The sequence below is a fragment of the Meriones unguiculatus genome, chromosome X (assembly GCF_030254825.1).
Source record: "Meriones unguiculatus strain TT.TT164.6M chromosome X, Bangor_MerUng_6.1, whole genome shotgun sequence".
Taxonomy (NCBI): Eukaryota; Metazoa; Chordata; class Mammalia; order Rodentia; family Muridae; genus Meriones; species Meriones unguiculatus.
Window position 1 is genome coordinate 158,494,049 of NC_083369.1, and position 23,587 is coordinate 158,517,635.

Below are 23,587 nucleotides of genomic sequence, written 5' to 3' on the forward strand. Positions count from 1 at the left end.
GCAGTATGTGAGGACAATTGAAAAACATTTTTATTGTGAATATTCTTGAACTATCCCATTAAATTTTAACAGAAATGAAAGAGGGAATCAGGCCTCATGCACACTACTGCGGCAGTTGGATTGCCATGGGTTGGTAGTCCAGCGAGAGCTACATTGCAAGACCCTGTCTTGAAAGCAAAGCAGGGCTAAAAGCCATTCATGCATGGAGGAAAGAGCCGGTCAGCCCTGTTTCTTCCCTTGCAGGTGGGGCTGGCAATCCATCAAAGAGGATGCAGTTACAGAAAGGGTCTGGGCTGCTCTAAACCTTTTTTCCCATGGGCCCTTAGCTTCTCCTCACAGGTGTCTTGTATTCTGCCATAATATGAAGCCTGCAAGAGAGATTAAGGAGATCAAGCCAGGCAGTACTCTTCATTTCCCTTAGGATCATGTAGCCTATGAATGTCTAATTTTGAGGGGAACCCGTACCCTTCTCTTTGAAAAGCTGGGACTGAATGCAGTCTGAGGGGGCAGCCAGTGGTTACACTTTGCCAGTGCTACACTTGTGAGGAGAGGGAAATTGAGTAGTAGTGTTACTTTTTACATTGCCTTTCCATGGGGCCATTTTTTTTAAATGATATAGAGAATGTTAGCTTTGATGAATAAAGTTTATTGGGGGGGGGTTAAAGAAAGAGATGATAATAGATTAGTGTCTCAAGACTGTTCTAGGTCAAGCTCCCATTGCTTTCTTTTTTTCTGGTTTGGACATTACATCATCCACTGGTTTCAGATTTTGCTGTATCTGCTAAAGTAAGTTAGACTCTTATCCTCTTTTGGGTTTTGAATCTCTTAGTGATGTATACCACTCAAGTTGTCAGCATTGACTAATGCATACAATCTTAGGGAGTCTCTCCTTGACCTAACCCATGTAAGTACAGGAGTCCCAGGAAAATCTGAAAGCAGGAGAATTTAATTATCCATGTTTAATGCATTTGCTAGCTCATGAATATTTATGAATAGGGTATGATGCTAGATTCAATAGATACCAGAATACTATAACATCACTTTTGTGCTGGGTATTTTAATTTCTACAACATAAAGAACAATATTATAGTAGATGGTCTTCAGTCTTTGTCTTTGCACAGTTCATTTGTAAGGTTCAGCACTTATTCAGCACTCTAGGTTTTTTTGAGATGCCATTTCTTCTGTATCCTAGGCTGAAGAGTTGCCTATATCCTCAGAGTTCTTGGATTTAAGTGTTCAGCTGGCTCAGCTTGCTTTTGCTTTCTAAGTCTCTCTCTCTCTCTCTCTCTCTCTCTCTCTCTCTCTCTCTCTCTCAGACTCTCCACAGCCCCTTGCTTTCCTCGAATTCCCTCCATACACCATGCTGGATTTAAAATCAGAGATCTTCCTTAGTGAGGTGTTCCAGAAGCAGAAAGACACACACAGTATATACCCACTTCGAAATGGATACTAGACTTATAAGATAGGACAAGCATACTAAATCTGCACACCTAAAGAAGGTAAACAAGAAGAGGTTCTGGGATAAGATGATCAATCCTCACTTAGAAACTCACATGGGATGGACATGGGAAGTAGGAGAAAACAAGAAACAGGACAGCAGCCTACCATACAGTGCCTCTGAAAGACTCTACCTAGCAGTATATCAAAGCAGATGCTGAGACTCATAACCAAACCTCGGGCAGAGTGCAGGGAATCAAGAACAAAGGGGGAGTTAGTAAGACATGGAGAGGATGGGATCGCCAAAAACACCAAATATATCTGGGCACAGGAGCCTTTCTGAGACAGATTCTCCAACCCAGGACAATGCATTGATGTAACCTAGAACCCTTGATCAGATGTACCCCATGGCAGCTCATCATCCAAGTAGGTTACCCTAGTAAGGGGGACAGGAATTGTCTCTGACATGAACTCAATGGCAGGCTCTTTGACCCGCCCTCTTTGAGGGAGGAGCTGCCTTGCTAGGCCACAGAGGAGGGCATTGCAGACAGTCCTGATGAGACCTTATAGAATAGGTTCAGATGGAAGGGTGGGAGGACCTCCCCTATCAGTGGACTTAGAGAGGGGAATGTTGAGGATATGAGGGAGGGAGGATGAGATTGGGAGGAAATGAGGGAAGGGGCTACAGATGGGATACCAATTAAATGTCCAATAATTAATATAAAAATGAATATTATAAAATGACAAACATCAGAGAACTACCTGTCTTTGCCGTCCAAGTGCTGGGATTAAAGTCATGGGCTCTCTTAGCATCTGTAAACTGTTAATAACATATTGAGATATCAGATGGCAGATAATTTACAGTGGTCAGAAATTTACACAGACTGAGGCAGGCAGATCTCTGAGTTTGAGACCACCCTGGTCTACAAAATGAATTCCACCACAGCCAGGGCTACCACACATTCTAAGAGAAACCCTGTCTCAAGGAAAAAGAAAATAGCCCACAGGATTCTAGAGTGAGATCTGATGCCATACTGTGGTACCTGAAATGTTGATGCTAGCCTCAACCCACCTCTTCAGGTTTTATTTTTAGAACTCAGTAACAGAATAGCTTGCTCAGCATTCCATATCCATTTTGTTCCCTGATTCTTCTCACTTGCTGAATCCCATGGCCTTTTCCCCTGCTTAAGATTCTGTCCCTTTTACCTTTAGTGCTTATCTCCAGATTCCAAAGTTCTCCCCAGCGTTATGAAACCTATTTCAAACATGTAGGTTCCTGGAGAATATTTCAGTCACTTTGAACTGCAAAAGTATTATAGTCCTTGAGCAACAGAAGATTTGCTCTGTTTTATTTTTTTTTCAGGTGAGTGTGTACATATACTTGCATACATGCACGTATAAACACATATCAGTGAGAGTGCTGGAGTCAGGGGACAACTTCCTCTCCCTCAATGTATTTTTTTCTTTTTACAGATACATTTATTTATCTATTCTGTCTGCATGTACACCTGTACACCAGTAGAGGGCACCTGCACACCAGAAGGTCTCATTCTAGATGGTCCTGAGCCCCCATGGGGGTGCTGGGATTTGAACTCAGGAATTTAACCTCTGAGTCCTGTCTGCAGCCCCTCTACCATCAGTTTTAGGGATCCACCTTTGTAGTCATGTTAGTGTGGCAGGCAGTGTTGTCCCCTGAGCCATTTTGTCTGCTCCGTTTTGTTTTTGGCACTATTAATGTGTAGCCTAGGAAAGTCTCTAACTTGTTTTATAATCCAGGTTGACATCAAACTTTTGATCTTCTTTCCGTCTTTCACTTCATTGCTAGGATTATAAATGTTGACAGTCGCAGTCAGTTTGATATTTGCCTTATTTATATATTTATATATTCAGTGTAATATATATGGATATTTTGCCTCAAGGTAGGTCTGTCCACCAAATGTAAGTCTGGCAACCTCAGAGGCAGGAAAGGGTCTTAGCTTCTCTGGGACTGTAGATACAATTGTAAGCCACTGAATGCTGGGAATTAAACCTGGGTCATCTGGAAGAGCATTAAGCATGGAGCACTCTCCAGGCCAATATTGGCTTCTGTGTTATTTTGTTTGTTTGTTTGTTTGTTTGTTTTTAGAGACTGTTTCTCCATGTAGCCCTGGGAATTCTGGGCTCGATTTGTAGACCATGCTGTCCTTGACTTCACAGAGATCCACCTGTCCCCTGCCTGCCAGAGTGCTGGTATTAGAGACAGGCACCACCAATTTTGGCAGTTTCAAGTTATTTTAATCATCCCCCTATGTAAAATCGATGGGCTTGAACCCTATCAGAGAATTGGACAATCTCCATTGTGGAGTCAGTAAAAGGACCCAGGCCTAGGAAGAATATGAACGTCCTCTATGGAAAAAAAGACCCATCTGGTCTTTATTATTTTAGAGACGAGGTCTCATTATGCAGTCCTTCCCTGCGTGGACTTCACTATGTATACCTCAGACTTAGAGATTGGCTATCCTCTGCCCATCAAGAGACTGGAGGTGTGTACTACTATGCCCTTTCCAGGAAGAACACAATAAAATGTATGCTTACATGTACACGTGTGTCTGTGTGCATATATGCCACGTGTGTGCTGGTGTATATGGTGGCCAGAAAATGGTGTTGAATCCCATGAAACTGGAGTTTCAGGTTACTGTGAGCTGCTCAGCTGTGGCTGGCAACAGACCGCAAGTTGTCTACAAGAACAGCAAGTGTTCCTCATCACTGAATTTTCTCTCTTAATGGGCTTCCATTCAAAACAAGAGTGTTAGAAGCTTCAGAATCAGCAGCCTGAGAGTGGCTTATGGATTATTTTTCCTGAGAAACTGCTTACGCCAAGAGATTCTTAAATCTGCCTCTTATTCATGTTCATCTTATAGACAGAGCAACCAGATCTCTGAGAAACTAAAGCTCACAGTTCTCAGAGCTAGTTGGGATATTTTGATGTTGGACCAGGTGCTGTGGTGCCCTTGGTATCCTAATCTTGAGACCAAGCTCAAGTTTAGGGGCCTGCTGTGGAGAACAAGGGATGGCCATATTTACGGAACTCTAGTTTGCCTTGGAGACAAGTCATGATAGCATAGGGCAAAAGATACTGTCTTAAGAATTTAAGGGATGCTCGGGGGCTCTGGGGCAAAAAGGGGCCACTATGTGCTAAGACTTGAAGCACAGAGGCAGGCAAGGAAACAAATACCATACCTTTGACCTTCCCTAAGTGTGTGTGAGGGGATAAGTGCTGCCAGCTCAACAGAAAGTGTTGCTCAGTTGAGCACACTGAGGTCATCGGGCGCTCTAGCCTGCCAAGTTGCTGGGAGCTGAACAGGGAAACCTGAGAATGGTGCGCATGTGTCAATTCTTTCGTCACAGTCACATGTCCCAGGCATTCTGCTAGGTGCTTTCTATGATGGTGCCAGGCAACTGATCCCTTGGCTGGCAGCCCTCTTGTTGATCCATACCCAGTGGGAAGCTCCAGGAGCTGGAACAAGAGTTCAGGGTAGGGCTGCTACTGCTGTGGGGCTCAGCTGCTGGTGCTGCCTGCTAAGGCGGTGGGCCCAAACCTGGATGCACCTCAGTCCCCAGTTCCATTGGCGGGGAGGGGGCTTTGGAATCCACTGCCTGGGACAGGTCAGTGAGTGACAAGAATCAGGCAAAGAGACCTGCCCCAACACCCATGGTGTGTGTGTGAAGGGGGGTTGAGGGGCGGAGCGGCAGGATCAGGGTTGTAGCAGGCTTCAATAGGGCAGGGTCAGGATTCTGACTGAGCATCCATCTCCAGTGGAGGTCCAAGAGCCCTGTGTCCTGGGACTGGCCAGTGGGATAGAGGTGAACCTGTCTTTCAGTGCAAATCCCTGGGTGCCTCCGATGCAGAGTGCTGAGATGTGCTCACTGCCTGCTTGTTCGCCCAGCCTAAACATTCCTCCAAATCAGTCATAGACCTATGTCGCTCTCACACACCACAGTGTTGTGAGTCAATTTTTCTGGACGCCTGAGACTAAGGTTTCAGGAAACAGGCCTACAATGTCTTCTGAGCCAAGCAGGGTGGTATTCAGGGTCTGGTTTTTTCGGTAGGGCGATGATCCTCCTCCTGTCTCTTTCCACGGAGACCCCTCTGAGACTTTTATGCTCTTCTGGTCTGTTTACTGCTTCTTGAAAAACCTAGTCAAATGTCCACTATGGCTGCTCTTTTTGTTTATTGTTTATAGTGGATTGTTGTTGTTGTTTTGTTTTTTTTTTTTGTTTTTGTCGTTGTTTTTCTGTCTCTTTCCATCGAGACCCCTCTGAGCCTTCTGTTCTCTTCTGGACTCACTGTTTACTGCTTCTTGGAAACCTTACTAAATGTCCAAAATAACTGAGGGTTTTGTTGTTCTTGTTTTGTTTTTTGTTTTTTTTCAATTATTTTTAGATGTAGAAGTTCTGTGGTGTTCGACCACTGCTACTTCTGGAGTGTGCGCTTTCGGAGGATAAGCGTAGCTATGCTTAATTTTGTCCAATAAAGAGACAGTCAGTTAGGATATAGATAGATGTAGGAATATGTGAGGACAATTGAAAAACGTTTTTATTGTGAATAGTCTTGAACTATCCCAGAAACTTTAAACAGAACTGTACCTTGGTATGGGAGCTCATGCACTCTACTGAGGGAGGAGGATTGCCACGGGTTGGCAGTCCAGCCAGAGGTACCCAGCAAGACCGTCTTGAAACCAAAGCAGTGGTAAAAGCTGTTGATGCTTGGAGGAAAGAGCCTGTCAGTCCTGTTTCTTCCCTTGCAGGTGGGGCTGGGAATCATCCAAACAGGATGCAGCTCCAGAAAGGGTCCTGGCTGCTCTCAACCATGGTTTTCCCCACGGGCCCTTAGCTTCTCCGCACAGGTGTCTTGTTTTCGGTCGCCATATGAAACCTACAAGAGAGATTAAGGAGGTCGAGCAAGGCAGTACTCTTCATTTCCATTAGGATCCTGTCGCCTGTGAATGTTTAATTTTGAGGGAAACCTGCACACTGCTCTGGAGATAGATACTTTTGAGAGGCTGGGGCTGAATGCAGTCTGAGGGGGCAGCAGGTTGTTGCTCTTTGCCAGTGCTACACTTTTTAGGAGAAGAAAATGGAGTAGTAGTGTTCCTTCTTTCATTGCCTTTCCATGGGGCCATTTTTGTAAAATGAGGAATACAGTTTTAGCCTTGAGGAAATAAAGTTTTTTGGGGGGAGTTTTTAAAGGAAGAGATAATAATAGAATAGTGTCTCAAAATTGTTCCAGGTCAAGTTCCCATTGCTTTTCTTTTTTTCTTGTTTGGACATTAAGTCATCCACTGGTTTCAGATTTTGCTGAGCTGCTAAAGTAAGTTAGACTCTCAACTCATTTTGGGTATTGAATCTTTTAGTGATATAGATTAATCAAAATTTCAGCATTGACTAACACATACAATCCTAGGGAGTCTCTCCGTGACCTAACCCATGTTAGGACAGGAGTCCCACTAAAATATGAAAGCAGAAGAATTTCAATATCCATGTTTAATGCTTTTGCTAGCTCATGAATATTTATGAATAGAGTATGATGCTAGATTCAATAGTTACCCGAATATAATAACAACACTTTTGTGCTGGGCATTTTAATTGCTACAACATAAAGAGCAATATTATAGTACAAGGTCTTCTGTCTTTGTCTTTACATAATTCATTTGTAAGGTTCAGCACTTAATCAGTACTGTAGGTTTTATTGAAATGCCATTCCTTGTGTATCCCAGGCTCAAGCATTGCCTGTATACTCAGAATGTTTGGATTTAAGTATTAAGCTGGCTCAGCTTGCTCTTTCTTTCTAAGTCCCCCCTCTCTCTCTCCCTGAGACTACTCACAGCCCCCTAGCTGTCCTCGAAATCCCTCAGTACACCATGCTGGATTCAAAATCAGAGATCTTCTTCCTGATCGAGGTATCCAAGAAGCAGAAAGACACACACAGTATATACCCACTTAGAAAAGTATACTAGACTTATAAGATAAGACAAACATACTAAAATCTGCACACCTAAAGAAGCTAAAAAAGCTGGGAGGGAATGAGGGATTGGGACACGGCTGGGATACAGAGTTAATAAAATGTAACTGATAAGAAAAAATAAAATTAAAAAAAAAGATCAAGAGTTCACAGTCATCTCTCTAAAGAAGCCAAATAGAGTTATCAATGAAAGCAGGAGCCATGAGAGAAACAATGTGAATTAACAAGAACCACAACAAAGAACTCGGGATCAGACATGGTAAAAAAAGAAAAAAAAAAAAAAAAAAAAAAGGAGTTTCTGGGATAAGTTGATCAATCCTCACTTAGAAACACAAATGGGATGGACATGGGAAGTAGGAGAAAACAAGAAACAGGACAGCAGCCTAACATACAGGGCCTCTGAAAGAAGACTCTACCTAGCAGTATATCAAAGCAGATGCTGAGACTCATAACCAAACCTCCGGCAGAGTGCAGGGAATCATGAACAAAGGGGGAGTTAGTAAGACATGGAGAGGATGGGATCGCCACAAGGACCAAATATATCTGGGCACAGGGGCCTTTCTGAGACTGATTCTCCCACCAAGGACCATGCATGGATATAACCTAGAACCCCTGATCAGACATAGCCCATGGCAGCTCAGCATCCATGTAGGTTACAGGGATTGTCTCTGACATGAACTCAGTGGCAGGCTCTTTGACCCGCCCCCTTTGAGGGAGGAGCAGCCTTGCTAGGCCACAAAGGAAGGCATTGCAGCCAGTCCTGATGAGACCTGATAGACTAGGATCAGATGGAAGGGTGGGAGGACCTCCCCTATCAGTGGACTTAGAGAGGGACATGTTGAGGAGATGAGGGAGGGAGGATGAGATTGGGAGGAAATGAGGCAAGGGACTACAGATGGGATACAAAGTAAATGACCCGTAATTAATATAAAAAATAAATATTATAAAATAAAAAAGTCAGAGAACTACCTGTCTTTGACTCCCAAGTGCTGGGATTAAAGTCATGGGCTCCCTTAGCACTTGTAAACTGTTAATAACAAATTGAAATCTCAGAATAGCCCACAGGCTTATAAAATGTGATCTGATGTCTTACTATGGCATCTGAAATATTTTTGCTACCCTCAGCCCACCTCTTCAGGTATTATCCTTAGAACTAAGTAACAGAATAGCTTGCTCACCATTCCATATGCAATATGTTCCCTGATTCTTCTCGCTAGCTGAATCCCACGGCCTTTTCCCCTGTTTAAGATTCTGTCCTTTACCTATATTGCTTATCTGCAGACTCCAGTCAAAGTTCTCCCCAGCTTTGTAAGACATATATCAAACACTTAGTTTCCTGGAGAATATCCCAGTCTCTTTGAACTGCAAAAGTATTATAGCCCTTAGCAACAGAATAGGATTTGTTCTCTCTTATATTATTTTCTGGGTGTGTACATACATATACTTGCATAAATACACGTATAAACACACATCAGAGAGAGTGCTGGAGTCAGGGGACAATTTCCTCTCCCTCCATGTATTTATTTTCCTTTCAAAGATTTATTTCTTTATTATGTATACAATATTCTGTCTGTATATACATGTGTATACCGGTAGAGGGCACCTGCACACCAGAACATCTCATTCTAGATGGTCCTGAGCCCCCATGTGGGTGCTGGGATTTGAAATCAGGAATTTAACCTCTGAGTCCTGTCTGCAGGCCCTCTACCATCGGTTTTAGGGATCCACCTTTGTAGTCACGTTAGTGTGGCAGGCACTGTTGTCCCCTGAGCCATTTTGTCTGCCCCATTTTGTTTTTGACACTATTACTGTGTAGCCTAGGAAAGTTACCAACTTTACCAACTTGTTTTGTAATCCAGGCTGACATCAAACTCTTGATCTTGTCTCCTTCGGTCACTTCAGCGCTAGGATTTTAAATGCTGACAACCACAATCAGTTTGGTATTTGCCTCATTTATCTATTTATTTATTCACTGTAATGTCTATGGATATTTTTCCTGAACTTACATCTGTCCACCACATGCAAGTCTGGCAACCACAGAGGTGGGGAAGGCTGTTAGCTTCTCTGAAACTTTAGATACAGTTGGAAGCAAGCTCTACGAGCTTCTTAAATCTGCCTCTTGTTCATCCTCAACCTCTAGGCAGAGCAACCAAGTCTCTGAGAAGCTAAAGCTCAAAGTTGTCAGAGCTAGTTGCGATAATATGGTGTTGGACCAGGTGCTGTGGTGCCCTTGGTATCCTAATCTTGAGGCCATGCCCAGGGTTAGGGGCTGAGAAATGGGACCATCCCAAATTAGAAAGAAAAACAACTGGACCTTGAATAAGGGCCAGCTAAAAAGAAAGAGCAAGTCAGGCAATTTAGGGGAGGACTGTCCTTGAAGCTGTAAGCGGCCTGCTACAGAACCGAGAGATGGGAGAAGAGGGGAGGACTGTCCTTAGAGCTGTGAGTTCCCCGCTACAGCTGCTAACTGCATAACTGCTATCTTTTCTGCTACTAATCAATGTAAAGGCCTGATTTTTTAGGAATAAAAACTCTGTGCTTTGTATGCTTGGAGTCGTCTCCTGCTTTGAAGGGACGACCCCCATCGTGATCGGAGTAAACTGCCTCTTGCTTTTGCATCGAACCTCGGTCTGTGAGTCACTTTGGGGGAGGGAGCGGTACAGACCCTGCACCGGGAGTGCAGGTTTTGCATGACCCTTCCCCGACCCTCACCAGACCGAGTTCGGAGGTCAGGTTGAAACAGGTTAGTCATTTTGTTCGTTTGACCTCAGGTTTCTGCAGATTCTGTTTTGTTCTGTTTTTCTGGTTAGGCGCCTGTCTGAACCCTCTTGGTTGTCTGATTAGGCTATTTCGATTGACGGGCGCGTCAGATAATCGAAAAGCCAGGAAGCTGGAGGACGCTCCAGGTTCCGTTTTTTGGGAGGTTGGATCAGAGTCGGTCCTCCTCCCGTCTGAGTCTGATTTTTGTAGGGACCGGCTGGGGAGCCGTTCCGTTAGGGCACTGTGGTATCACCCACAAGGGCGTCCTTGTCTGATTGCTTGTTTGGTTCTTTTTGTCTCTGTTCTTGTTGCCTCTCTGACTTTTCTGATGGACGATTTCATTATGGGCCAGACGGTGGCTACACCCTTATCTCTCACCCTTGACCACTTCTCAGAAGTGAAATATAGGGCACATAATCTCTCAGTGGAAGTTAGAAAAGCAAAGTGGCAAGCCTTTTGCTCCTCGGAATGGCCTGCTTTTCAGGTTGGATGGCCACCGGAGGGCACCTTTCACCTTGACAGGATTCTTGCTGTTAAGACTAAGACTCTCCAAGCAGAGGGGGACCATCCTGATCAGGTACCTTATGTCCTAACCTGGGAGGATATTGTTCGCCATCCACCCCCCTGGGTGCGCCCCTTTGTTCTCCCCACAGAGACTCCATCAACAACTGTTTGTGCGGTTAAGGAAGAGGAGAAAAAGAAAGTGCTCACTTCTCCAGGAGCAGACCTCCTCCTTTTTGACCTTCTGCCCCCTTATCCACCAGCCATGGCCCCTACCCCTGCCAGTTCCCTGGCCGGTTCTCCTGCCAGACCTCCGACCATTTCCCCTGTCAGTTTCCCAGAGGCTGTCAGTTCTCCCTCGGGGCCTAAGGCGGGGCTAGCATGCAACTTTTCTAGTCCCTTCACAGGTCCCTCATCAGGAGCTGTTGGTCCCTCAGAGCTGCTGCCGCAGACACCATCGGCGCCTCCGCAGACACCGCCAGAGGTCCCCCTGCACTCACCAGCTGACACTGCTCAGAATGAACGGGGCCCAGCAGCTGGAACACGAAGTCGCAGAGCAACCCAGCTGGACTCGGTGGCTCTCCCGTTGCGAGCCTATGGATTTCCAGAGGGGGATGGGCAATACCCCTTTCAGTACGGGCCTTTTTCCACAGCTGATCTCTACAATTGGAAGGCTCACAATCCCCCTTTTTCTGAGAACCCCCAAGCCTTGACTGACTTGTTTGAATCTGTCCTTTTCTCTCACCAGCCCACTTGGGATGATTGCCAACAGCTTTTACAGACACTCCTGACTACCGAGGAGAGGGGACGAGTTCTTCTAGAAGCAAGGAAGAATGTCCCCGGGGCGGATGGGAGGTCTACAGTTCTCCCCGACAAGATTAATAATGGGTTTCCTCTCTCTCGTCCTGATTGGGATTACAATACACCAGAAGGTAGGCAGCACTTGAAGGTTTACCGCCAGACTCTAATGGCGGGTCTCCGTGGGGCTGCTCGAAGACCCACCAATTTGACTAAGGTAAGAGAAGTGGTCCAGGGGCCAGAGGAATCTCCTGAAGCCTACTTAGAATGGCTGATGGATGCATTCCGCTGGTTTACTCCCTATGACCCTGCTTCAGATGAGCACAGGGCAACAGTGGCTGTATCTTTCATAGATCAGTCAGCTAGGGATATTCGTTGGAAACTTCAGAAATTAGAAGGTCTGCAGGATAAGTCGTTGAAGGATTTAGTGCAAGTAGCAGAGAAAGTCTTCTATAGTCAAGAAACAGAAGAAGAAAAAGAAGAAAGGAAACAGAAAGAACAGGAGATAAGAGAGAGAGAGAGAGAGAGAGAGAGAGAGAGAGAGAGAGAGAGAGAGAAGAGGCAGGATAAAAAATTGACTAAGATTCTGGCCACCGTAGTTCAGGAAAGTCGTACTGAAAGGGAGAGAGTTCCTGGCAACCGTAAGGGCCCTTTGTCTAAGGACCAGTGTGCCTACTGCAAGGAGATGGGACACTGGAGGAGGGATTGCCCCAAAAGGAAGAAGAAGCAGCTGAATTCTCGAGCCACAGGGACCAGGGTCCTGACCTTAAACAATGACAGCGATTAGGGAGGACGGGGTTCGGTTCCCGTCCCCGAACCCAGGGTAACCCTCAAGGTGGAGGGGAAGCCAGTCCATTTTCTAGTGGATACTGGCGCTCAGCATTCAGTTCTGTTGCAAGACTCAGGGGCTAAGAAAGAAAAAAAATCATGGGTTCAAGGGGCAACTGGATGTAAGCAATATACATGGACTACCCGAAGAACAGTGGACCTTGGAGTGGGCCGGGTATCCCACTCGTTCTTAGTCATGCCTGACTGCCCATACCCATTGCTGGGACGGGATATCCTGACCAAAATAGGAGCCCACATCTATTTTAACCCAGAAGGCCCACAGGTTACAGATAAAAGAGGGGATCCTATTCACGTGCTTACAATTCACTTGGAAGATGAATACCGGCTATTTAAAAATTTAAAAGAGGGGGAAAAAGACATTGACTGGTGGGTAAAAAAATACCCTGAGGCCTGGGTTGAAACAGCTGGCTTAGGGAAAGCAAGAAAGCAACCGCCAGTCCAGATAGAGCTAAAACCTCAGGCAGCCCCAGTTGCAGTGTGGCAGTATCCAATGTCTAAGGAAGCCCATGATGGGATTCGCCCTCATATACAGTGGCTCCTTGACCTAGGGGTTTTGAAAAGGTGTCAATCTGCTTGGAATACTCCATTACTGCTGGTCCAGAAGCCTGGGAGCAACGATTATCGGCCTGTGCAAGACCTGAGGGAAGTTAACAAACAGGTTATGGACTTACATCCAACAGTCCCCAACCCGTATAACCTGCTGAGCTCCCTTCCCCCTGACAGAGCCTGGTATACTGTTCTAGACCTTAAAGATGCATTCTTTTGTCTTCAACTTAGCCCTGCCAGCCAAGACATTTTCGCTTTTGAATGGAAAGATCCCGACTCCGGGGTCTCGGGCCAACTAACATGGACTCGACTTCCCCAAGGATTTAAGAATTCTCCTACCATATTTGATGAAGCCCTGCACCGAGACCTGGCACACTTCCGGGCCACAAATACTCAGGTAACGCTTCTCCAGTACGTGGAAGACATCTTACTAGCTGCAGATTGTCAGAAAACCTGTCTCAAAGCCACCGGCCAACTGTTACAAAAATTGGGCGAACTCGGCTATAGAGCATCAGCAAAGAAGGCCCAGATATGCCGGAAACAGGTCAGTTACCTGGGGTATATACTAAAGGAAGGAAAAAGATGGTTATTGGAGGCTAGAAAAGAGACTGTGTTTCATATTCCCCCTCCATGAACTACAAAACAACTGAGGGAATTTCTTGGTACAGCGGGGTTTTGCCGATTATGGATTCCTGGGTTCGCTGAAATGGCAGCCCCTCTGTATGCCCTTACAAAGGGCAATGACTCTTTTTCCTGGGGAAAAGATGAACAGGCTGCATTTGATAATATTAAACAGGCTTTAATGTCAGCTCCAGCCTTGGGACTTCCTAATGTCACTAAACCTTTTCATCTCTATGTGGCCGAGAACCAGGGAATGGTTAAAGGGGTGTTAATTCAAAAGATTGGACCCTGGAAGAGACCTGTATCTTATCTATCTAAAAAGCTTGATCCAGTAGCAGCAGGATGGCCGACCTGCCTTCGGATAATAGCAGCAGTCGCCGCATTGGTAAAGGATGCTGACAAGCTGACCTTGGGACAAGATCTTACTGTTTATGCCCCTCATGCCCTTGAGAGTGTTGTCAGACAGCCACCTGATCGCTGGCTCACGAATGCGCGCATGACTCATTATCAAACTTTGCTTTTGAATAATGACAGGATTACTTTTGCCCCAGCAACGGGGCTAAACCCTGCCACCCTGTTACCAGATCCAGAGATTCAGCCCCCAGAGCATGATTGCTTGCAGGTGTTGGCGGAAGAACAGGGTTGGCGAAAGGACTTAAAAGACCAGCCTCTGCCAGATGCTGAGGTGACATATTACACAGATGGGAGTAGCTTTTTGGAAAATGGAAAAAGAAAAGCGGGAGCAGCGGTGGTGGATGGACACAAGGTAATATGGGCCCAAGCGCTGCCTGAAAGCACCTCTGCTCAACGAGCAGAACTAATTGCCTTAACTCAAGCATTAACTTTGGGGAAAGACAAAAAGATAAACATCTACACTGACAGCTGGTACGCCTTTGCTACGGCCCATGTGCACGGGGCCATCTACCAGCAGAGAGGCCTATTGACGTCAGCTGGTAAAGAAATTAAAAATAAAAATGAAATCTTGGCCTTGCTCAATGCCTTACTACTGCCCACCAAGGTAAGCATAATTCACTGCCTGGGACATCAGAAGGGAAATTCCAAGGCAGCAAAGGGAAATAACATGGCTGATCAGGAGGCTAAAGCAGCTGCTAGAGGAAGTCCTGCTCCAATGATATTAACTACTGAATTGCCAGAAAAGGAACAGCTAAAATACTCAGAGGATGACCTGGAGCAAATACAGAGAAAACAAGGGACATTCAATGCTAATGTGGGAGTTGACTCCAAAGGTAAGGTCATTTTGCCACAGGAAGATGCTAAGAGACTAATAGCGCAAATGCATCAATGGACTCATTTAGGGGCAAGGAAATTGACTGAAATTGTTCTCCAATCTCCTTACCGAATACTAAACCTCACTGCTCTAACTGAAAAAGTGACTCAGACATGTATCCCTTGCCAAAAGGTAAACGTAGGAAAGAATTTCCAAAGCTCGGGAAAACGGTTAAGGGGAACTAGACCTGGAATGCATTGGGAAGTGGACTTTACCGAGATCAAGCCGGCCAGGTATGGAAATAAATATCTTCTAGTCTTTGTAGATACCTTCTCAGGATGGGTGGAAGCTTTTCCCACTAAGAAAGAGACTGCTCTGGTTGTAGCCAAGAAGATTTTAGAAGACATTTTTCCCCAGTTTGGAGTTCCAAAGGTAATCGGGTCAGACAATGGGCCAACCTTTGTTGCTCAGGTAAATCAGGAGGTAGCCAGATTTTTGGGGACTAATTGGAAATTACATTGTGCATATAGACCCCAAAGTTCAGGACAGGTAAAAAGCATAAATAGAACTCTAAAAGAGACCGTTACTAAATTGACCATGGAGAGTGGAGGTGACTGGGTGGTACTCCTCCCTCTGGCTCTTTTTAGGGTCAGGAATACTCCTTCCTTGTTGAATCTCACGCCTTTTGAACTATTGTATGGAGTTCCTGCTCCCTTGACTCTCCTGGGAGACCCTCTTGACATAACTAGTGGTAACTCTGACTTGTTGTCCAGGTTAAAGGGACTGCAGCTTATTCAAAAAGAAATCTGGAACAAGGTTGGCAGTGCATATGCGCCAGGATCCTTAGAGGTGCCACATCAGTTCCAAGTTGGAGACTTGGTTTATGTACGGCGACACCGTAGTCAAAATTTGGAACGCCGGTGGAAAGGTCCTTACTGCATCCTGCTCACCACCCCAACGGCTGTGAAGGTAGAAGGCATTGCTGCTTGGATCCACGCATCACACGTCAAACCCGCTCCAGAGGACTCCACTTCTGACTGGAAAATCCAGCCCAGTGACAATCCCTTAACACTTAAACTTGTTAAGAATGTTAGCCGTGGGTGATATCCACAAACTGCTGGTGCTTTTGGCTCTGTTAAGCACTTACAATACTTGCTTGGGCTCCAGTCTTCACCAGCCCAAACTTTTGACTTGGGAAGTAACTAATCAGAGACATATTATAATTTGGTCTGTTTCAAAGATAGCCCCACCCTTCACATGGTGGCCGGACTTGTACCCTGACCTTTGTAAAATGGCTCTAGGAGCACCTGCTAACTGGGATTTGCAAAGCCACCTAGACCCCAACGTGGTTCCTGGGGACCATAGATGTGGGTCTTTTAGTGAGAGAAGGGGCTTAGATCCCTGGGGGGGGGGGGTGCTGCGGGACCACCAACCACCGCAGTATGCTGCGAGTCCTAACCTTTTATGTATGTCCAGGGCCCCACCAACAACCTAAAATGGTAAACAAATGTGGGGGGAAAAATGACTTCTACTGCAAGAATTGGAGGTGTGAAACCACTGGTGATACTTACTGGAAGCCTACCTCCAGTTGGGATTACATTGATGTTAAAGCTAATTACAGTCATGCCCAGCCCCCAGACTGGGGACCAAACAATAGGTGGACTAATCAGCCAATATGTACCACCTGGTGCCACCCCCTGCTAATCCGGTTCACAGACGCTGGAAAACAGATTTCAAGTAACTGGGTGACGGGGTTCACTTGGGGCCTACGAATATATAAGGAAACATATGATGATGGGTTACTTTCACCATCAAATTAAAAATAACAGCCCCATCTGCTGGAGTAGGGCCAAATACAGCTGGCCCTCACCTGGTTCCCCCAGTGAAAGAGGACCCCCAGACTATAGCCCCACGTCCAGCAACCCCCTCACTGACTCCTAACTCAAAAATGGGGAAAGATTCTTCTTCCCCTAAGCCTCCTGGACCATACATTACTTCCCTAGCACAGGGGGCCTTTCAGGCCCTAAATAATACCAACCCCAAGGTTACTGAGTCTTGTTGGTTATGCTTTGGAATTGTGCCCCCATATTATAAAGAAATTGCCTTTACAGATGAGATAAGTAACTCCCAAGAGGCAACAGCCTGCCGCTGGACGCAAAGGGAGACTAGACTTTCCCTGTCTGCCGTTTCAGGGCAAGGACTCTGTGTAGGTAAAGTTCCCCCCAGTCATCAGTTTTTATGCAACCAAACCTATGATGTTGCAGGTCTGTCTGGGTACCTCATACCACCAATCGATGGATGGTAGGCCTGTGCGACAGGGATCACTACTTGTGTCAGTACTCAGGTGCTTGTCAATTCATCTGACTACTGTGTCCTGGTCCAGGTAATCCCCCGAGTCACCTATCACCCGTATGAAGAGCCCTTCCAATACTGGGACTCTGTGGGGGAACCGCTGATACAAACAAAAAGAGACCTGGGAATTTCCTTAGCCATAATGCTTGGGGTCGGGCTAGGAGCAGTAGGGACAGCAGCTGGAGTGTCGGCTATAGCCCTCCGACATAGCGGGTTAAATGAGCTTAGGGCAGCTGTTGATGAGGACATAGAAAGATTAGAAAGCACAATTAGAGAGCTCAAAGATTCCTTACAGTCATTATCAGAGATGGTGTTACAAAACAGAAGGGGCTTAGATTTATTGTTTTTGCAACAAGGAGGTTTATGCGCGGCCCTAAAAGAAGAATGCTGTTTCTACGTCGACCGTACTGGAGTTGTCACTGAGACCCTAGATAAGGTCAAAGAGGGCTTAGAAAAGAGAAAGCGAGAATGAGCCCAAAGCCTAGGATGGTTTGAAGGATGGTTTAATTCCTCTCCATGGATGACCACTTTAATCTCCACCTTGCTAGGCCCTTTGCTAATTCTTCTCCTGATTGTAACTCTTGGCCCCTGCATTCTAAATAAGCTAGTCAATTGAGTGAGAGAACGGATCAGTACCGTTCAGGTCCTTATGCTTAGACAGCAGTATCAGCAATTAGAGATGCAGGCTGAATCTAGCCTGTAATTTTAGGGTTAAAATTATGCCAAAGAAAAAGGGGGGAATGAGAAATGGGACCATCCCAAATTAGAAAGAAAAACAACTGGACCTTGAATAAGGGCCAGCTAAAAAGAAAGAGCAAGTCAGGCAATTTAGGGGAGGACTGTCCTTGAAGCTGTAAGTGGCCTGCTACAGAACCTAGAGATGGGAGAAGAGGGGAGGACTGTCCTTGGAGCTGTGAGTTCCCCGCTACAGCTGCCAACCGCATAACTGCTATCTTTTCTGCTAACTAATCAATGTAAAGGCCTGATTTTTTGGGAATAAAAACTCTGTGCTTTGTATGCTTGGAGTCGTCTCCTGCTTTGAAGGGACGACCCCCATCGCGATCAGAATAAACTGCCTCTTGCTTTTGCATCAAACCGTGGTCTGTGAGTCACTTTGGGGGAGGGAGCAGTACGGATCCTGCACAGGGAGTGCAGGTTTTGCAGGGCCTACTATGGAGAACAAGGGATGGCCATATTCAGGGAACTCTAGTTTGCCATGGAGACAAGTCATGAGAGCATAGGGCAAAAGATAAGTGTCTTAGGAATTTAAGGGATGCTCCGGGGCTCTGGGGCAAAAGGGGGCCCCTATGTGCTGAGACTTGGGCCGCATGCAGATTTAAGTCTACGCAAAATTAACGTGGGGAAGAGGAGGGCAAAAGTTAAGAGGCCAGAAGGCTGTGCCTCTGGACTGGGGAGAAGCACTGTTGGAAGACGCTTAGAAAACCCTCTTTAATCCTGGAGCGAGAAGAGGCGAGGACCCTATCAGCACCAAGTCTTAAGTCTGTGTGACCTTGGTTCAGCCTCTCTTGGGCGCCTCAGTATCCTCCTCACCAGGGAACTCGAGTCGACCCCAAGCACAGACAGAGGCGGTGAAGAAAACAAATGCCCTACCTTTGACAATCCCTAAGTGTGTGCGAGAGGACAAGTGCTGCCAGCTCGAAACAGAAAGGGTTGCTCGAGTGAGAGTACCAAGGTGGGATCCTCGAGCCTGCCAGGGTGCTAGGAGGCAAAAGCTCGCCCACGGGCACACCTGGGACTGGTGTGCATGGGCCAAGTCTTCCGTCACAGTCACGTGCCCCAGGCATTCTGCAGGGGGGCTGGGCGAGCACTCTCCGACTGACAGGTCCCACTGACGAATCGGCGGGAAGAATTCGTTTGTTCTTCGGGAGGAGAGGCTGTTGATTGGACAAGACCTCAGTCAGGGGCGGGCTCTTTGCTGTCCTCAGTTACCAGGATGCCCAGCCCCTGCCCCCGCAGCTGGCAGCCCTCTTGGTGCTGATCCCTACCCAGTGGGCAGCGCCAGGAGCTGCACCAAGCGGTCAGTGTAGGGCTGCTACTGCTGTGGGCCTCAGCCGCCTGTGCTGCCTGCCAGGGCCACGGGCCCAAACCTGGACGCGCCGTGGCCCCCAATTCCCGTGCGGTGCCTTGTTCACCCGCTGCTGCCCGGGGCCGGCCAGTGAGTGACAGGAGTCAGCCCAAAAGACACGCAGGACACCCATGGTGGGGGGTGAGGGGCGGGGCGGTAGGAGCGGGGTTGTGGTAGGCTTCCATAGGGCAGGGTCAGGACTCTGGCGGAGCATCCCTGGAAATAGCACTCCAGCTTCCCGGTTGGCCTTGAGCACAGTCTTCCAGATGCTGGCAGGGAGGCTGGGAGGGCAGCCCTAGATTGAGGTCGCAGAGCCCTGTGCCCTGGGACTGTCCAGTGGGGTAGCAGTGAACCTGCCTTTCAGTCCGAATTCCTGGGTGCCTCAGACGCGGAGTGCTGAGATGTGCTCACCGCCTGCTTGTTCTCCCAGCCTAAACTTTCCTCCAAATTAGTCATAGGCCTAAGTCACTCTCACACACCACAGAGTTGTGAGTCATTTTTTTCTGGACGCCTGAGACTAAGGTTTGAGGAAACAGGCCTACAATGCCTTCTGAGCCAAGCAGGGTGGTATTTAGGGCCTCGTCTTTTTGGTAGGGCGATGATCCTCCTCCTGTCTGTTTCCATGGAGACTCCTCTGAGTCTTCTGTGCTCCTCTGGACTCACTGTTTACTGCTTCTCGAAAAACTTAGTCAAATGTCCACCGTGGCTGCTGTTTTTGTTTATCGTTTATTGCTTTTTTTTTCTTTTTTCTTTTTTTTTTTTTTCGAGGTGTGAGTTCTGTGGTGTTCGACTACCATTTCTGGAGCGTGTGCTTTAGGAGGATAAGGATGGTGATGATTTATTTTATCCCCTAAGGCAACAGTCTGTTTAAGAGATAGATGTAGCAGTATGTTAGACTATTGGAAAAAAAAAATGTTTTTATTGGGAATAGACTTGCTCTATCCCAGAAACTTTAAACAGAACTGCACCTTGGTATGGGAGCTCATGCACTCTACTAAAGGAGGATTGCCACGGGTTGGCAGTCCAGCTAGAGGTACCCAGCAAGACCCTGTCTTGAAACCAAAGCAGTGGTAAAAGCTGTTGATGCTTGGAGGAAACAGCCTGTCAGCCCTGTTTCTTATGTTGCAGGTGGGGATGGCAATCCCCCAAACAGGATGTAGCTCCAGAAAGGGTCCTGGCTGCTCTAAGCCATAGTTTTCCCCACGGACCCTTAGCCTCTCCCCACAGGTGTCTTGTTTTCGGTCGCCATATGAAACCTACAAGTGAGATTAAGGAGGTCGAGCAAGGCAGTACTCTTCATTTCCATTAGGATCCTGTTGTCTGTGAATGTTTAATTTTGAAGGAAACCCGCACCCTGCTCTGGACATAGATACTTTTGAGAGGCTGGGACTGAATGCAGTCTGAGGGGGAAGCAGGTTGTTGCTCTTTGCCAGTGCTACACTTGTGAGGAGAGGGAAACTGAATAGTAGTGATCCTTTTTTCATTACCCTTCCACGGGGCAATTTTTTGAAATGATGAATACACTTTTAGCCCTGAGGAGATATTTTTTGGGGTCCTTATTAAAGGAGTAGGTAATAAAATATTAGTGTCTCAAAATTGTTCCAGGTCAAGCTCCCATTGCCTTTCATTTTTCTTTTCTTTTCTTTTCTTTTCTTTTCTTTTCTTTTCTTTTTTTTTTCCTGTTTGGAAATTAAGTCATCCGCAGTCTTAAATTTTTGCTGTATCTGCTAAAGTAAGTTAGACTCTTACCCTCTTTTGGGTGTTGAATCTCCTAGTGATGTAGATGACTCAAGTTGTCCTCACTGGCTAATGCATACAATCTTAGGGAGTCTCTCCTTGACCTAACCCATGTTAGGCCAGGAGTCCCAGGAAAATCTGAAAGCAGGAGAATTTCATTATCCAGGTTTAATGCTTTTGCTAGCTCGTGAATATTTATGAATAGGGTATGATGCTTGATTCAATAGTTACTGGAATACAATAACATCATTTTTGTGGGGGGCATTTTAATTGCTACAACATAAAGAACAATATTATAGTAGTAGGTCTTCTATTTCTGTCTTTGCATAATTCATTTGTAAGATTCAGCACTTATTCAGTACTCTAGGTTTCTTTTGAGATGCCATCCCTTGTGTATCCCAGGCTCAAGAGTTGCCTGTCTCCTCTGAGTGCTTGGATTTATGTGTTCAACTGCCTCAGCTTGCCCTTTCTTTCTAAGTCTCTCTCTCTCTCTCTCTCTCTCTCTCTCTCTCTCTCTGTCTCTCTCTCTCTCTGTCTCTATCTCTCTCTCTCAGACTCTCCACAGCCCCCTGGCTGTCCTCAAACTCCCTCTGTAGAAAATGCTGGCTTCAGTATCAGAGATCTACCTGTCTTTGTCTCCAAAATGCTGGGATTAAGGCCATGGTCTGCCTTTGAAATTTTAAACTCTTAATAACAAGTTGAGATCACAAATGGTAGGTAATGTAGACTGGTCAGAAATTTACAAACACAGAGGCAGGCAGATCTCTATGAGTTGGAGGCCACCCTGGTCTACAAAGCGAACTCCATGACAGCCAGGTGTCCAGTACGTTCAAAGAGAAACTCTGGCCTCAAAGAAAAAGAAAATAGCCCACAGGATTATAGAATGAGATCTGATGTCTTAATGCAGCATCCAAAATGTTGTTGCTAGCCTCAGCCCACCTCTTCGGGTTTTATCCTTAGAACTCAGCAACAGAACAGCTAGCTCAGCATTCCATATGGATTTTGCTCCCTTGTTCTTCTGGCTAGCTGAATCACGTGACCTTTTCCCCCTGTTTAAGTTTGGAGGAGCGGCAGTGATCACATGTCAGCTGCTGCAAAGAACTGGATTCTCCTCTCAGGTCATCCTCAGAAAAGCTATCTTTGCTGTGCAGTAAATGATCGGGAGATCTGACCCTGGTTGCCAAACCTGTTTGCATTCCTGCTTGCAGAATACAGGGTTGTATTCCCACTTCATCCTTCCAGATCACCCTAGGAGATCTGTAAGCCTCTGCCCTGGAAATTGCTAGGAATCCTTGGAAGGGAAAGAAAGAAGAGTGTAGGATGGACTAGAAACAGGGTTGAATGAGTTCCAGAAAGCAGGCTTCTGAAACTCGTGGACAACAACCTGCTGAAGAAGACAACTCTAAGAAACCAATTCGAAGCAACATGCAGAGACATCAGATAAGAGGAGCTGCCTCAGGAAAGGAGTCAGCTGGTTACCAGGAAGAGAATCTTGAACCAGCTGTTCCAGGATGATGGGAGGGGGGTCGCCCTGCTGAGAACCCACCTTCTGGTTCAGTGCAGAAGACAAGGAAGAACCAGCAGAAGACTCCTGGCAATGGAGATGGTGGCAGTAGCAGCGAAATGCCCCAGCCCCCACAGAAGGAAAGGGCACGAGCCGATGCCACTGTGGAGAGTGAGGCGGCATTGAAGAAGAACAGAGTGGATGTGGAAGTGGAAGTGAAGATTCCTGAAGAATTAAAGCCATGGCTGGTGGAGGACTGGGACTTGGTTACTAGGCAGAAGCAGTTGTTCCAACTCCCTGCTAAAGAGAATGTAGATGCCATTCTTGAGGAGTATGCCAAGTGTACCAAGTCCCAGCGTTGACAATATGGAGTATGCAGTTGATGAAGTTGTGGGCGGGATAAAAGAGTATTTCAATGTGATGCTGGGCACTCAGCTGCTCTACGAGTTTGAAAGGCCCCAGTATGCTGAGATCCTGTTGGCTCACCCTGATGCACCAGTGTCGCACATCTATGGGGCACCACACCTACTGAGATTATTTGTGAGAATTGGGGCAATGTTGGCCTATATGCCCCTCGATGAGAAAAGCCTGTCATTACTGCTGGGCTATTTGCATGATTTCCTTAAGCATCTGGCAAAGAATTCTGCTTCGCTGTTTACTGCCAGAGATTACCAAGTGGCTTCTGCTGAGTATCACCGCAAAGCCCTGTGAAGGTCTACTGACCACTCGCCATTGTCTGCTCTCTGTAAACACTTTTGTTTAGTCCTTTCAGTGTAGAATTGATGTTCTTTAATCTTGCCTGATGTGTCTAAAACAAAAAGGGGAAACTGTAGAGAGCTGCAGAATGCTATGCCTTAAAGATGGAGCTGGTTTCTACCTTCCACCTTCCCGATGGTGAGTGCTCTCTGTCATGAACAATTCCACATTTGGCTAAGGCTGAGGATCTGCCTTGCTTCCATGTATGTGGACCTATCTGCATTGCCCACGTGGCACGCCTGGGTTGGCTAACCAGAGGCTATTTAAGCTGTGGGCTGGCTTTCCCCAGGGTCCGAGGATTGTTCAAGGTTCCTGAATAAACTGCATTGAAAAAAAAAAAACTTTCAGTGTAAAACAGGGCCTATGTTAGGTTGGTTTCCTGTTCTGTTGTAAGAAGAAATAAAAGGAGTG

At 46.4% G+C, this 23,587-nt stretch overlaps 1 protein-coding gene and 1 pseudogene across 1 annotated transcript in view; both read left to right on the forward strand.

Moving 5' to 3' along the window:
• Positions 1-16,090, forward strand: part of LOC132650006 (uncharacterized) — a 28,908-nt gene extending 12,818 nt beyond the window's left edge. Inside the window, 5 exon segments of the mRNA XM_060374770.1 lie at positions 10,249-10,361; positions 10,683-11,332; positions 11,696-11,837; positions 12,423-14,631; positions 14,692-16,090. Coding sequence (XP_060230753.1) covers positions 10,249-10,361; positions 10,683-11,332; positions 11,696-11,837; positions 12,423-14,631; positions 14,692-15,845 — 4,268 coding nt within the window. The 3' untranslated portion in view covers positions 15,846-16,090.
• Positions 16,091-22,192: 6,102 nt separating this feature from the next.
• LOC110544693 (mortality factor 4-like protein 2) lies at positions 22,193-23,131 on the forward strand (annotated as a pseudogene).
• The last annotated feature ends 456 nt before the right edge of the window (positions 23,132-23,587 follow it).